Consider the following 16,221-nt stretch of genomic DNA (forward strand, 5'->3'; position numbering starts at 1 on the left):
TTTACTTCACAGACGAGGTAGTGAAGTGAAAAAAATATTGAGACACACATAGTTGGTTTTGAGGCTAATATTAACGATCTTATTGTAGTGACAGCCAAATAATATTAACGGAACAAGACGGTAAATGTACATTTATATGTCGCTTTTCTACATTACTGGACTTCACAGTTTGCTTCTCATTCACCCAATCACACACACTGATGGTGATGGAGCTGCCATGCCAGACGCAGGCCTGCCCATCAGGACCATCTTGGGGTTCAGCGCCTTGCTCAAGAACACCTCGACATGCTGACAGGAGGAGCCCGGGATTGAAGCTCCAACCTTGCGATGACTGGACGACCCGCTCTACCTCCAAAGCTACAGACAACACTGGATCAGTGATTAAACATGACCCATGTCAGTAATCAGGAGAGGGTTTATTAAACAGCACAAAAGTCTTGATACTTCCACATGTACACAAAATCATAAATATCCCCAAACCAAAGTTCAACCCTCCTTCCTTTAACAGGATCAAAGTCATTATTTCAATGCAATAGTAAGCCAGATTATATAAACCACATATTAATAAACCATTTACACTTGAACTAAACAATCTATAGTATTAATGCACAAATACGTTAGTCGCTCTGCAGAGTCAAAACCAAAAGTAGTTGTTTTCATTAATCCTGCTTATTGTAGGTATAAAAGAAACCCTATGCAACCTAAATATGCTATTTACATCGGTCTTCTAAAAACTCTTCTTTACACTACAGTGTGTTAGGGGCAAATCAAAAACCTTTATCACTTGTTTGGCAAACAGGAAATCTTTCACAATGGGACGCTGGATTCTTTACTGAACCAAATGTATTTTGTAGAATGAAAAACATATTCATATACAGTTTAAACTGATAAATACACCATGAGAATTTGTAACGGAGGACACTGTGCTGCTTCTGTCTCCCAGTCACACTGTATGGGTTTTGGTGGAAGAACAGAATGCTGGTGTCATGTCCCAGATGGTGACGGTGAGGTTGCGTACTGATGTACTCCTTCTAATCACGATATAAATTTGCTGTAATATTTGCCCCTCTCTGCACGCACTTCCTGACACCATGTGGGACAAATAAAAGCCACAAATGATTACCCACATCCTTCTTGTGCAGTTGAATTTGCTGTAAGATCAGTCATATCTAAAAGGAAATGAGCACGGCATAAAACCCAAAACTATCTCTACAAATATGCTAACGCAGAAGCTTTGAGCTTCAATTTCACACAGGGTGTTTGATCTGTTTCTAGTGCAGTGGAATGAGGAGCACTCCAACTGTCACCAGACTTCTACTGAGAAATCAGCAACTTCACCTTCTCCCATATACAACACCTCTGGTTGAGTACGCACAACCAGGCCATGTTTCTTTTGCATATGTTGGACTTTTAATATTGGTCATTTTCTAATGCATACCTATGTAGGGTGTGAGACACTACGTAGTAGAGGTCTCCACAGGTCCAAAATGAACCCATAGAAAACTACCCTAACCTAACATGCATAAACTCATTTTCAAAATGAGACCCACTGTTATGGACAAAATGATAATTATGCTTGATCCAGAATGAACAGGTAAAAAGAAAAAAAAGAGAGCATTCAATACATGCCATTGTTCATGTAATTCACATTTACTCAGATTGATCTAGCAGAATTGAGTCCACTCCGATCCACCTAAGTATTAGACGTGCTGACACACAGTCCTGCAGTAGACCTGCGACCTGCAGTAACAGAACTGGATCCTATCTGACCTGATTCATTTGGATCCAGTAGAACCTGAGCCCATACTGAATTTTTGAGGCAAATACAGACATTTGAAAAGTTAAAAATGTGATTAGAAAATTTCTGCTAAGATCATCTTTTGACCAGAATGCCTATTTTCATTAAATTTGTTTATTGAAGCGTTGTGTTGGCTTTACATAGTGAGCAGGACATTTTACAGTGAATAAACTATTCAATGCTTTCTGATGCACAAATTCTGTACTGCAGACAGTTTCTAAAAGACCTCAAACATATCTGACACGTCTTTAGTAGCTTGTTAATCATCAGCACACACATACAATGACTCGTGTCGTGACCCTATAGCAGTTTATGGAGCCAATTTATGGGTCCGGTTCCAGACTGTTTACTGACAGAGTGAATTTATGGAGACCTCTACTACAGTCAACATGGCCCCGTCATGTGACCACCTGCTGTAAGAAATAAATAATAAAACAGGAGTCCATGTTGACATGAATTACTTCATTTCCATTTTAACCAAAAGGGATTAGCTGAAGGGAGGGGTGTGTGTGTGTGTGTTGCAGTTAGACTGATGTAACAGTGTATCAATAATTAGATCCCAACTAAAGTCAGCTACTGACTGTGGAGCTGAAGATGTATTTATTCTACAGCTTTCAGTTTCAGTCTTTTTAAGTAATGAAACTCTCCAACCACTAACTCAGCTGAAGCAGCTTCATTAGCCTGGTTTTTAAATCTCTGTCCTTGCGTCTCATGAAGGTGAAAATCATCCTGTAATACCACGCCACAACTTTAATCCATGACTACCAGGTAAAAACAGCACCGACCGCAGGGCTTAGTTATGACATTCAGTTAAAATGGAACTCAAAAAGTGGATAAATCTAGTTTCAGAGTAATATATTAAAAAAGAAAATCTGTGTAAATGAGAACTCTTCCAAAACACAACAATGAATGGTTTCAAATATGGAAATCTCAAGCCTTTTAGAGAATCATCAATTATTACTGCATTTTAAAGGCCTCAACACATCTGTTGCTCTGTCCTTAACCCAGTCAATAAAAATCATTAACACCAACGCAAAAGCATAAATCATCTTGTCAAATAAAGAAACAAGCCATGGTCAAACTGCACCAAGACGATCTAGAAAGGAGAAACATAAATAAATACTAGAATTGAAAGACTTGTGGGGGGTTACAATATTAAGGCAATGCAGTGGCATGTTCTTGGTGTTTTCTCTCATGGAATTCTGGACATTTTAAAAGAAAAGCAAAGATCACACTCAATTAAATATACTCATAATTTGCACATTAACAACAAATAAAGATCTTTCTGGTTTATGCATTCACAAAACCAGACAGCATTTTCTCTGGTTTCGGCTGGACAGCCTGCTCTTCACAGTGGCTCTGGACCCCCTCATCCTCCTCGCCCTGGATCACTTCAGCCATATTTCAGTAGCCAGAAACCAAACTGCAGTAGTACAACCTGATCTGGAGCACTCTTACAGCAAATATTCCCCCAGTACAGTCAGTGCAATGCTCACGGTTGCCTCTAACAAAGGAATAACAACCCCTTGACTCGTGGGCAGCTAACATGGCTGGCGCTGTGGCAAAATGAAATAAAAACAACTGGAATTTAAAATAAAATTAAAAAAAAAAAAAAAAAAAAAAAAGACAAGGGAGAAATAAGAAGGGATTAAAGACGGTGTGGTCCAGAGGATAGGTCACACCTCGCTCTAGTGAATGTAGGCCCTGTAGACTGCAGAAATATCATTGTCTGACTGGTCCAGTGCCTTAGCCCTCTTGTAAACCTGTAAAGTAACAAAAACACAAAGTTTCAGTTGTAACGCACATGCTTCACTACCATTGTTATTTTAAAATTCATCATTCATTTATTGTTAGCAATTATTCTGCATTAGTGTAGGTGCATGAAAGACATTTTCAATGAGGTAACAAGGCATTTCCTGTACACGATGGCTTACATGAAAAAAAATAAAAACAAAAAAAAAACACCTCTAGACCCTGGTTAGTGTCTTCAATGGGGAAACATTGTTCTTTTCACCCATTCATACTGTTAAAACCTGCATCAAGGACAAATGTCTGGGGGCACCAGTTACCCCTAGATAAGCTGAAAATGTAACATCATGAAGAAATCTGTATTCTCATAACAGCCAGGTCAAACTTGGCAGAATACCGGTATTCATCGATCTCCCATGCTAACAAATCGAACTCCTCACAGCAGAGAGCAGCGTACAAACATTCAGCAGCAGCTTTCTTATTTCGAGCCGGTGCTGACTATCACTTATGGCAGTTAAAACAAAAAAACATCACTGGCGACAGTCGATCAGCACCACTAACATTCACTCAGTACTGGCTACGATGAGAAGATGTCTGTTCTCTGGTTGATATGCTTCCGGCAGCTGCTGCCTGTATTCACAGAACCATTGTTTGTGAGTGACTGTGTGTGTGTGTGTGTGTGTGTGTGTGTGTGAGAATTGGTGCCCCTTCTTATAAGAAATGATCAGCTGATCACCTCACATGCATCAGCTGAAGAATGTCATGCATCAGATACATTTCATCAATATTTCACATATTATCCCAATTTCATGTTGGAGCTACAAAAGACTGAGGTGAAAGGAGGAGATCTTTGAGTTGTGATTAAATAAGGGATTTGAAGGGGTTCTGATCCAGTTGAACTCATAAAGCGTTGGGTGATCATCTCCATAGTCAGATCATCCTATCGCCAGCCTGTGAGGTGGCCAATACCCGATGAGATCGCCGCATCATTGTTGTTATAATAATAATAATAATAATAATGATGATGAACCAAATGGATGTGTTCCGTCTCTCTCCTCCGCTCTATTCAGTACCACACACAGCATCACAGGCCCGGTGCAAATAGCACAAACACACCTGTATTTTGATGGTTTTATATGATACATACATAAAAACTAAATGTCAACTGTGTTGTGGATCAAACTAGTAATGCTGCAAATTCCACTGAAGGAAGACATCGGTTTTCATTTTCTACTAACTACATTTCTATATTTCCTCACAACGTTTGACACAAAGCCTATTTAACGGCAAAGGTCTTAAATGCCAGTCAGTTAGTTGGTGTGTGTTTATGTGTGTGTTAGTCAGAGTCCTTAGCCCTGCAACAATAGGGCGAAAGTGATCGGATTTATATCCATTTATATCAAAGACAGCATGGTGCTTAAGTAAAGTTACTACCGTATTTTCCGCACTATAGGGCGCACTGGATTATAAGGCGCACTGTCAATGAATGGTCTATTTTCGATCTTTTTTCATATATAAGGCGCACCGGACTATAAAGGAAACAAAACAGTCAGTCAGTCAAACTTCCTCCACTTCCTACCATTGATTCATTAATGTTGAATTCTCTCGCAGCTGCTCTATTCCCATGTTCTACTGCGTGACTGATAGCCTTGAGTTTGAAGTCCGCGTCGTAAGCGTGTCTCTTGACAGGAGCCATGTTGGGTCCTTATACACACACACTGTAATATGATGGTGAAGCACAGTATGTATTACTCCGCGACGCCCCCTGACTACGGTAAGCCGTGATGCTGCTGCGGTGCGGCTTTGTAGTTTACCAAAGTCGTACTAAAACATGTTGACAGAGCGCCGTGTACCACACAAAACCGCTTCGAGGTCAGTAAGCACAACCAGAATTAATCCATATATAAGGCGCTCCGGATTATAAGGCGCACTGTCGTTTTTTGAGAAAATTAAAGGCTTTTAAGTGCGCCTTATAGTGCGGAAAATACGGTATAAAGACAACAGGCCTAAAGGATGACATTAAGCGGTCTGTCATTTCAGTCCTCTGTGAACACTGTTGTGTTCTACTGATGAATGAGGCACCTAGCAGGCAAGTCAGCCTAATGTTCCATTAGTGGTGGTTTGGGCCATTAAGCTAATACAAACAGTCCCCCACTGAAGCCGTCCTGTTAACTAATGGATCCGTTGGGTTTCTATGGCACCATGTGGCATGTAACCTATTCATTTGAACAACTAACCTATGAGTACCAAGGGCCAGACAGGACTTAGGTCACCAGTTCACAGTAAATAAAATTCAATCTTATTGTTGGAAACAGTTTGGAGTACAAAGTAGCAACAATCCTAAAGTGTACCTCGTTGGCAGCCGCAGCCATTGGGGTTGGATGGTTGGCCATGTCGCCCATGGAGATGGCTAGCCTCAGGTCCTTCTGAATATGTTTCAAATAGTAGTCCGGCTTAAAGTTGCCCTGTAAAATATCTGGACGAGGCAGGAACAAAAGGTTTTTATTAGCCTTTAAACATATAGTACTACATTGCTGTTTGAAATCGACTGACTCAAACATTCACTACGTAAGATTGAAAGTAATGAAAAAAGACTAGTGAGCAAGGTTCAGGTATGTTGAAGGGTGTCTTCAAAAAAAACCTTACTTTGGCATTTCTGGTCCACAAAGGTGCTTGCCATCTGGCCCTGGCACAGGATGTCCAGGAAGGTCTGCTGTGATTGGCCTGTGGCCTGGGCCAGGGTTAGCCCCTCTGCAATGGTGGCCATGAAGCTGCCCTGCACCATGTTGAGGATCAGCATCATCCTCGCTGCATTACCTGCCTCCCCTGAAAACACATTCAGAACATTTGTAGACCCGCTTTTTCCCCTCATGCTAGGTTGCCAGAGCAGAAAACTTGCAGTTAAAGTTCTACCAATAAATGACACCGCTTGACGCCATCTGGTAGCCCAAGTATCCTGAAACAGAATCTAGATTGCTGACTCAGATCTAAAACGTCAAATTCTTTCAAGGTAACTCACTGGAGATTTACAGGTTAATAATCTACCCCGATTGCCCCCAAACAGAATCGTTCTTTATCACAAATGTGTTTTCTTGCCGAGAGTAAGATAAGATGATTATTACCAATATGTATCTGAAGCCAGCAGCTGGTTAACTTAGCACAAAGTCTGGAAACGGGTGGAATGAGCTAGCCTGGCTCTGTCGACTGTAACAAAATCCCCCTACCATATCCTCTTAACGTTAACATCTCATTTGATTAATCCCTTCAAAAACCAACGTGTAAAAATGATAATTCACCATTATACAGAAGGGTATGTGCCAAGCTATTTCTTGGCAGAGATCAGTAACTTGAGGCTAGTTGCCTGGCAACAGCACAGAGCCGAGAAAAAGCAAAGAAGTCGTTCAAGTTGATCTCAGATTAAACTATTGGTAGTGTATCCAACAGTGCACAGTGACCTGTGAGCTGACTTGCATCAGTACACCCTACGTACCCAGGAAGAAGGAGGTCTTGCCCATGGCCTGGAAGCAGCTGCTGCAATCCTCGTAGACCGTCCTGTCGCCGGCTGACAGGATGACCAACATCCCATCGTTGGAGAGCTGCTGGCTTCCTGCCACCGGGGCCTCCAGGAAACGGCCACCCCGCGATGTGATCACCTGATATCCAAACATTGGAATAATAGTTTAATACAGCAATATTTATACTATTCCAATAATGGTAGCTGCTACTACTGTATATATTACAGATGGAGAAAAGACAGAATCACTTTTATGGTTGAGGATAGTTCCTGATAGTTAAAAGCTTTGAAATCATGCACATTTCAATAGAGCAGGATTCTTAACACGGGTATGCCTTGACTAGAACTGTGGCTGCTCTGGTACGTAGGTGTGTTGTGGTAATGTTTACCTGTGACAGTTCTGTGATGGTCTCGGGGTCGACGGTGGACATCTCTACATAGCATTTGCCTGGCCTGATCCCTTGCAGCACTCCACTGGGCCCCAACACCAACTAGAGAGCCACAAACACAAAGACAAGTTATTGTTTGTTTACCCATGAGCTGGTGACTCCCACAGCCACGGGAAGACAGTAACTGTAGCTGGTACTCACATCCCTGGCAGCCTTTGGGTCAGAGACACAGGAGAAAGTGATATCACACATGGAGGCCACCTCAGCAGGAGTCCGGCCTAACCTGGCTCCCTCCTGGATGAACAGGTCACACTGGAACACAGCAGGCAGGAGACAGTTCTGAATCATCATCAGCGTGCCACACAGGATACTTCTACAGTTAGCCAACATATGCATCAACCCTCCCCCCCCCCCCCCCCCCAAATCAGTCCAGTGTTGCCAACCTCTGGTACAGTCAATGGAATGATGATTTGTGACATATGTATTACAGAACTGATCAATACCTCATTTTTTAACTCTTAATCTTAAAATATTCTAATGTGAAATGTAATCACTTCCAACATGTGTGAACATTGTGTTCCAGGTTCTACCAGTCCTTGAGCAGACCCTTTTTTCACTCCAACACTTTCAAACTACTTTACCTACACTTGATATCTATGGTTTTTCTTAACAATACGTTTTACTTTGTTTCCATTATGTATTCCAAATGTGAAGACAGTGAACAATCAGCAGAAACAGACAATAGAAGTTTCAAGTGAAATATAGTATCAGGAGTCAAGCACTGCAACAGCTCACTGATTGTTAAGGAGGCCTCATTCATTAGACACAACACCAGTATGGCTTTAACACTGTGTGACAGTGACTTGCGTTGCACTGCTGTACCTTTTCTGCTGTGCGGTTCCACACTGTGACAACATGACCCATTTTCAACAGGTTGGAAACTATACCGCTACCCATCAGCCCCAGACCCAGGAACCCTATCCTGAAGGGCAAAGTCCAAAAAGAAACAAACATGAGCACGCCGACAATGAAATGAAACATTAGCAGTTATGGGTCTGTGTTGTCGGAGCTAAAAAATCTATTAAGGCTAGTGTTAAAAATCAATACGAGTCATCCTAAGTGTGATGCTTTTAATCAGTTTTTCTGTAAATGTATAAAGTCACTTTGATAATGCTGCAGTGAGGATGTGTAAATACCTTTTATCTGTGGGTATGATGCTGCCGTTGATGGCTGTGCTGTCTGCTGCTTGGATAGATGTTGATCCTGAGTCCTGCACAATCAAAGGCAACACTTGTCAGTTTCATACTGCAGGAACGTGAAGCCTTACCTATCTTTGCATTATCCACGAAAACCAAATTTATCTCCTCGTATGTCATTTTTTGAAAACACAACGGTTTATAATCAAGCTGTAGAAGTTCAAATGAACATTAAAAGTAAAACACATGGAAATTGGAAAACGATAACTGGTTAGTTTTACTAGAATTCACCTCATCAATGATCTTTAGCCGCTTGCTAATGGGTTCCATAGATGATGCTGGCTGTGAAGAAACAGACAGAGATGAACAATATACTCTACACATACACACACATCACACTGCAATGCAGAGGTCACATTAAATTCACTGGGTCTAATGGCATGAAACGACAGAGTCTCAGAATGATTATCAGACGAGATCAGACACGAAAAGCCAACGGTTAATGTTAAACCCAACCCCCGATAGGGTGTAGATGTCAGCACACAGAGCATACTCTTACCTTCTCAGACTGGCTGAGCAGGAAGTGATGGAAATGTGGGTCGTCCTTCACAGGCTGCAACAGAACAAGAGTTAATTGTGACAGCCATCTCTTTGTATAGGTAGTGAGTGACCTGACAGAAAATAGAGTCAAAAACCATTGAGTCTACACTGCACCATACTGACACACCAGGGCTCCCATCATGGTCCTTATACTAAGAAATTTGGGAGTGACTCCATCCATGGCCTCAAATGAGTGTTAATGATGAAAGACTAAATCAAATTCCTGAATTTTTCTTGATGAAGTTGACAATTCTCTCATCAAAGTCAACGTTGCATGACCAGTGAGAACCCTGTCCATGTCCAGCTGCTGCACAGATACTTTAGGTTAAAAAGCAACAGCATGTTAGCCACACTGGCTGGCTTTGAAAAAAATACTCACACACATACAGAGCGAGAAGAACAGTTTTACAGCTGAGGTGCTCATGCTTTATACAATTACAGGTGAATTCCCTGCATTTATTACTTCATAGTTTATACACTAATCACAAGCCATTATCCCCCAGGTAGTAAGTGAAAAGGAAGAAGGTAGGTAGAAGGAAGGTGATCATATTAAAAACAATGCAAGTAAATCACAAAGTGCAAAAAAAAAAATCTTTGGAAGTTTATCTGTAACAGAAGATCTAAGTATGAGTCCTTTATATTTCAAAGCTTCAGGCACAGTGCACCTCCATTAATATGATCAGCTCAACCTACAAAGTCAGACACTCTGATTCTCTCCATGTCAGTGGAAACTGGGGAATTCTGTACAATACAACCAGTTCGCCTTCACAGTTCCAGTTTGGAAAGAATAAATCTATTGACAGGATTTTTGTCATTTTAGTTTTTTTAAAAGCAAAATGAGTCTAATGACAGAAATACTGTGTTCTTTTAGACGCATTGTATCATATCACAATGTCAGAGTTGTTTCACTGGAGCTGCAGCCAGAAACTTGTTGGTAAAAATGTTTCCACTGACATATAGATCACCAGTTAATGACTCAAATTGTATATGGTGGTGCACTGTGTTTCACCGTCTGACACACATACACACACACACACAAACACAAACACAGACACAGTGGTCATACAGGTTCAAGAAGACATTCAGAGTGGTCATCACTGGTCACAGAGTAGGTTGGCTCTCATTACTACCAGTCACTCATAGGAAGCAGGAAGCGGATGAGGAAGTCACACATTTCTGGATCAGCTGAATCAAACCTCAGCCTCACTTTGAGCCTTCACATCCAGAGTTGGTGTCCCTCTCAACAGCACACGCCAAACAAACATTTCAGTAGTCAAGAGTGAGCACCAAACAGGTCAGAAAGTAAAGGTCTGCAGTTGCTGGTGATTAAAAAGCCAAAAGCTGAAGGTCAGGGAGAAGAACAGCAAGGCAAGGCTTGGGAAGGAGTTCACCTACACTGCTCTCCCATTTGAATCCTGAGCCAGGTCCCACCCCCAGCCTCTCAAGAGTGGACGGCTCGGGGTCAGAGTCAGTTAAGTCCTTGAGGAGGAGAGAGACACACATTCACCTTTCTAAATCTGCAGAGGTCCATGCCTGCTGAAGCGGGGGGAGGTTTTTATGTCATATACGGAGGACACAGTGTTGAGGACCAACTATCAAATTCATTTCACCTCCACTGTATTGGGACAGACAAGTATTTCAAAACCTGGACCAATATAACAAAAGTGATCTGCATCCATGTCAGACGTGTTGGTATTGAGACTACATTAGCTCCAAAGTCTCTGATGCTTGACACGTCCTACTTGAAGGCTTCAAAAAATGGAGGTGGAGTCGATTAAAGAACTTCATGATAGTGATGATGAGGGTTTTTGTTGTCTTTGTTGTCCCAACAACGCCAACTGAGGGATACGCTCTCTATCTGGAGGACTGTCTGATGTAAAATTTGCATTATCCATTTGATCAATAATTGAATATAATAATTAGTTCAAATTAAAAGATTGGGGGAATTAATATACAAAGACATTGCCTAATAGCAACCTTTCCTAAAATACTGCTGGTTCCTTGGGATGGCATTTCATATCTGATGTCTGCGGTGCACCATAGGATCATCCTTAGATCACTAGTACCAGGGTTAGGTGAGGCTAAGCACTTACTTACAATTATCCATAGTTTAAGCACTAGAATTCATTTTTGTATTAGACTGTGTTCTATACAATACTTGGTCAGGCAGGTGTGGGATCACTTGAAATTGTAGACCATTACATGCACTTTGCAGGTTTACTCGAGATAATTCCATCAGATTGCTTTTGCGGTGGAAGCCATTGCTAGGTTTAGAATGATTATAAAAAAAAAACAAGATAATCGTTATAGAATGATTACTCCTCCGCATTCTGTTTCATGATGTCTTGTGTTATAAATCCAGCGGCCTCCTGTCTCTGTCCTTTGTACCAGTGTGATTTCACACTGCTTTGAGGGTCAAGGTGGGCTGCTTCCTGGCACGTCTTCCATTGTGAGCCATACAGAAGCCCTTGGATGGACCTCCCTACTTCCCGACACTCGCTGTGCCCCCTCTCCCTGCAGGGAGGGACCGGTGTTCCAGGGCGGACTGACCAGTGCGTGATATGCGGCGTTGTCGCCAATCCGTCCGACCTTTCTTGTCCGAGTAGGTTCCCAAAACACGGACACCTGCTCGTTAACCATGCTTTATGGGTGTGACCTTTTTTTGTCATCACCATTAAAATCAATGCAAACAATGTGTTTAAGATTAAATTGTCTATAGAGCTCAATTTATTCATAGATCTAGCCTCTCAGTTTTGCTCTCAAAGTGCACCACATTATTGTATTTATCTTCAAAATGTACAACATGTCTTCCTATATGCGTGATGTTTCCAAAGTCAAAGCGCCAAGTATTCACCAATATTATGGTTACAATTTCAGCCACATTGGAGCGGTTTCTATAATCACGTTTCCAGTCATCATTTTGCTGTGTTGTTTGTCTTTTCTAAAACAAACAATACAATATAAATTGACGTAAAACTCTATTTAACTATTGCTTCACAGGAAAAAGTTTCAACCCGTCAGTGCTCTACAGACCTTCTCAGAGGGGTCCTTCAGGGCACTGAGGTCCTCATCATCCTCCTCCAGTATTTTTAGCGGCTTGTTGGGTGTCTTCTTTCCTTTTGAGTCTCCTTTGCCGTCTGAGTTCTGTTAAAAACAGATTATCATTTTGTGCTGTCATTTCTTTTCTGCATTTAAAAGACATTTCTCAGAAGTCGGACAACTGTTTGAATGTAAGGTGGTTCTAAAATAAGCATGTTAGACAAACTGAACAGAAGGGAGAACTCATTTCCCAGATGAATGAGTGCACTCATTCGGAGGGCAGATGGCCTCAGCAGACATCATGTGTCCACCTGAATAAACACTTGCTGAGACTGAACTCGACACCTAAGAGCATTTCATTAGGAGGCTTGGTAGAGCAAGTCTCACTTCAGTAATTGTTCACTTGATTCCATCAGTGTCAGTGCTGGAAGTATGTTCCATAGCTGTGTTTGTTTTGGTTCTGCTGTGGTGACAACAACGTTTACACGTGTAGTATGACATGTGTTCTAGGACATCCCACTCACCTGTTCTTTCCCCTTTGCTTTCTTCAGGAAGTCTTCCACTGCATCGACCGCCTGCTGGAAGCGCTTGCCTTTATTTATCTTGATCATCTCTTCTTTGTGGGCATGGTAGGGCTTCAGCTGTTCTACTTTGATCCAGGCACTGGACGGGCACACAGAAACACAGCTCTCACACATTTGAAGGAGGAGTACATGAAAGTCAGAGTCAGAACAGGAACCTTACTCTCTATACTTACTGGTCTTCAGTTCCAAAGAATTTCACAAAATGGCATTTTTTGCCCCTGGGTTTTTTTAAGTCCTTTGGAGGGCTTACGACCTGAAATGTAAATAAATATACAAGTCCAGCATTAGCATAACATTTATCATGCCGATGTTCTAATCTAATTTGTCTTGAACCAGCTATTGGCATGTTTGTCGCCTTACCTTCCCTGGCCATGGTGGGTAACGACCAAGCTTCCCCCTAAAAGAAGAGGGATATATTTAGACCTGGTCTACATCTGTCTTGCTAGTACCCAGACACAATACAACACACTCAAAGAATCTGATGGTTCCGACGCTTCCTCAGGTCCAGTTTGTGAACAGTGGAGACTGGGCTTCTGCTGTCAGAGCTTCCAAACTGTGGAATGCACTTCCAGTTGAAATACGATCATCTGTATCCACTTTAGAAAACGCATTGTTTCAGGTTAGTGTATATAAAAAAAAAAAGTTAAAAAACAGCCAGACTGTAAAACAGGCCAACTATAATAAAATAATGGACTACAGAGAATTCACATATAGCATAATACAGTGGCGGTGCATGATGTTTCATTCTGTTTAGGCTGTCAGATCTCTTAATAAATTATATTCCCATCTCAGTCAGTGCTAAAAGGGGTTCTACTTGTCCCATCTGTCTCTCTTAGTTGCAGCCATGGCCGGTAGAAACATTGCTTCTTGCAACATTACATGCTTTTGCAGTGTTTGCAGAGATGTAACAGCAACTAAAGCAGCATTCAGACGTCTGTTGCTATTAACCAACGGTTTCTCATGTACAAAACTAATGTAAATATGTTGACGTATAACAGCCGTGTTTTGAGTCGTCAAATATGTAATGATACCGTTGCCGATTGTATGGATGTTGCTATTTGTACACAAGAGCTTTGTGATGTTCGAGATGGTCTGAGAGAATGTGAGTTTGAGGGGACTGACATCAAGACCATGATCAGCCTCCTAGCGAGCATGTGATTATGTTTGCTTCTTCCAACTGTACAATATATGTGCAAATAAATGATTATTATTACTGTAAATCACAACTACAAAACAGCTATATAAGAAGAATGCTATTTTAGCAGTGTGACAGATGGCAAAGTTTTAAAAATAAAAAAAAATTAAAAAAAAAAAAAAAAAAAAGGATAGCAGCTTTAAAAAAAAAAATAAAAAAAAAAACGTGACCAGAGAAAACAAATAGTCCCTTTTTGAGTTGCTGGTGGAACTTTACTGAAATGTGTCCATTAATGGGGTCTAAACAAAAGGTGCTACAATATAATGGAATGCGTGTTGCTGATATACAACACAAGTAGCCCAAGTCTCTTGTCTGTAACAGATACTGGCTTTTACAAAGCGGATGGTACCACCGTGAGAAACCCAAACTGGCGCTACGGGGCAACACGACCCGACGACTCAGATGTTATTCTCGACAGGAGCGGGTCTCCCCATCGGGGATTAAAGACCCAAAGTCAGAATCTGAGGAGAACTTGTGAAATCTATTTCGATAAACGACAGTTGTCTCCAACAGTTAACACGGAAGAACAAATGTGACGCTGCCTACAGTAACGGTTAGCTAGCGTTTCATGTCCGCTAAAGCAGTGCGAGAAAAGCTAGTCCCAGACCACAACACTGGAAATGTAAACTATGTGTAGAAGCTTTACAGATAAACCAATCCGCGCAACAAAGACTATTATTAAAAAAAAGACTGCTCTCTATCCAGAAACAAAATCTAAAGTGACCTCGTTTCAGTCTAAACCTTTTCCTCTAGCTTGTCCGCTAGCTAGCTAGCTAGCTGCTAACGATGGCTGCTGGCTGAGTCAGCTCGGCTAGCGACTTGTTTGGGTTGACTGTCCACTAACCCGAGTACGCGGGCACTTCCATTCCCGTTTCGTTAACACCACTATGAAACAGTAACGTTGGATTAATTAAGAAACCACTACTTTGTGCAACGCGAAATCATCTTAGCAGGACCAGAGACGTTGGTGAACATGTAAAAGGTTAGCGTTATCTCACCACACCAGATCCCCGATCCGCAGATGCACCGTCGCCATCTTACAACTTTAATAAAACGTCGCACTGAATGAGGGGGAGAAGACAACACACACCCACTAATCACATGTGAGGACAAGCCCTGCCTCTCTATGTAACATCCGCTACTATGTTTGTTGTGAAGCGTCGCATGATGTTGAAAAGTAGTCCCTAACAAACGTGTGTGTGTGTGTGTGTGTGTATATCTTTATACACACGCCTATAATTATATAAGGTTAACGATTGTCACTCATAGCACACTGACTCAAACAAGACGAACAACAGGGATAATGAGATAAAGGGATTAATCACATAAATGATTATTTATTTTCTTAATTATTTTTCACATAAATCAGTATTTCATTAGAGAGTAATAAGCACAACACCTTTTCACTTTTTTTGACTATGCTAAAGTATATCAAACAAGAATGTATCAGAGATGCAGCAATTTGCCTCCAATATCCTTAATTATTTTATATCCTTGCATATAGTAATTTACCTTTACAAAATAAAAAGTAAAAACATTAAAAAAAAAAAACTCTTCTGTCCCCACCAGCCTGTCTTTTTCTTCATCACTATTTTCGTTCCCTCTGTTTGGTAACAAGAATAAATACAATACATCTGGCTAGGCTCTCAGCTGAGATTGCAATCAGCTTTGTTTGTAATTATTATATTTTCATTTAATTATTAATATTCTGCTAAGATTATCTATATATTTCAATATGGTTACTGCAAATTGAATAATGTTTTCCAGTATTTGGTTTTAAAACAGTGTCTTAGCCATTGAAAAATATGCTGTAAATATAAAGTGTTTTGCAGGTGGTGGAGTATGAATGAGAAAACAGTTCAGGGATTTTAGAAACTGATGTCATTGAATGCATTCGTGTGAAAGCAATAAAAAATTATTCAAAGTTTGGAATCAAACCATAGAACGCTAAAATTACCATATAACAGGATAACTGGACCCCTGTTGCGGCAAATGTTTACATTTAACATAGCACTTCATTTTTTTTTTTTATAAAACACTGTATTAATAAAGTCTCTCATTATTATTATTATCATTATTTTATTTATTATCATTTCCTACAAACAGTGACACTACAGCAGCTTTAGGTGCAGCTCTATCTCTGAGCTGTTCTATTTA

At 40.9% G+C, this 16,221-nt stretch overlaps 1 protein-coding gene across 2 annotated transcripts; it reads right to left on the reverse strand.

Annotated features, from left to right (window-relative positions):
• Window positions 1-386: 386 nt before the first annotated feature.
• On the reverse strand, window positions 387-15,174 carry glyr1 (glyoxylate reductase 1 homolog (Arabidopsis)). Of its 2 annotated transcripts, XM_054606791.1 has the most exons (16): window positions 15,063-15,174; window positions 13,230-13,266; window positions 13,043-13,122; window positions 12,810-12,948; window positions 12,280-12,390; window positions 10,642-10,725; window positions 9,206-9,259; window positions 8,938-8,988; window positions 8,647-8,720; window positions 8,333-8,432; window positions 7,652-7,762; window positions 7,451-7,552; window positions 7,038-7,200; window positions 6,194-6,373; window positions 5,899-6,023; window positions 387-3,561 (listed from the first exon to the last, which is right to left on the reverse strand). In XM_054606791.1, the coding sequence occupies exons 1-16, from the start codon at window positions 15,098-15,100 to the stop codon at window positions 3,487-3,489; spliced, it is 1,524 nt and encodes a 507-aa protein (XP_054462766.1). In that variant the 5' UTR covers window positions 15,101-15,174; the 3' UTR covers window positions 387-3,486. The 2 variants fall into 2 exon arrangements, with proteins under 2 accessions (XP_054462766.1, XP_054462767.1); XM_054606792.1 differs by lacking the exon at window positions 10,642-10,725.
• Window positions 15,175-16,221: the final 1,047 nt, after the last annotated feature.

This window comes from Anoplopoma fimbria, chromosome 11 (genome assembly GCF_027596085.1).
Source record: "Anoplopoma fimbria isolate UVic2021 breed Golden Eagle Sablefish chromosome 11, Afim_UVic_2022, whole genome shotgun sequence".
In the NCBI taxonomy this organism is placed as follows: Eukaryota; Metazoa; Chordata; class Actinopteri; order Perciformes; family Anoplopomatidae; genus Anoplopoma; species Anoplopoma fimbria.

Coding starts and splice junctions, on each gene's coding strand:
- glyr1 (XM_054606791.1), bottom strand. CDS start 15,100: ATGGCGACGGTGCATCTGCGGATCGGGGATCTGGTGTG. Junction 12,391..12,809: donor AAGCAAAGGGGAAAGAACAG/GTGAGTGGGATG, acceptor TGTTTTTAACAG/AACTCAGACGGCAAAGGAGA. Junction 7,201..7,450: donor CCATCACAGAACTGTCACAG/GTAAACATTACC, acceptor TTTGGATATCAG/GTGATCACATCGCGGGGTGG.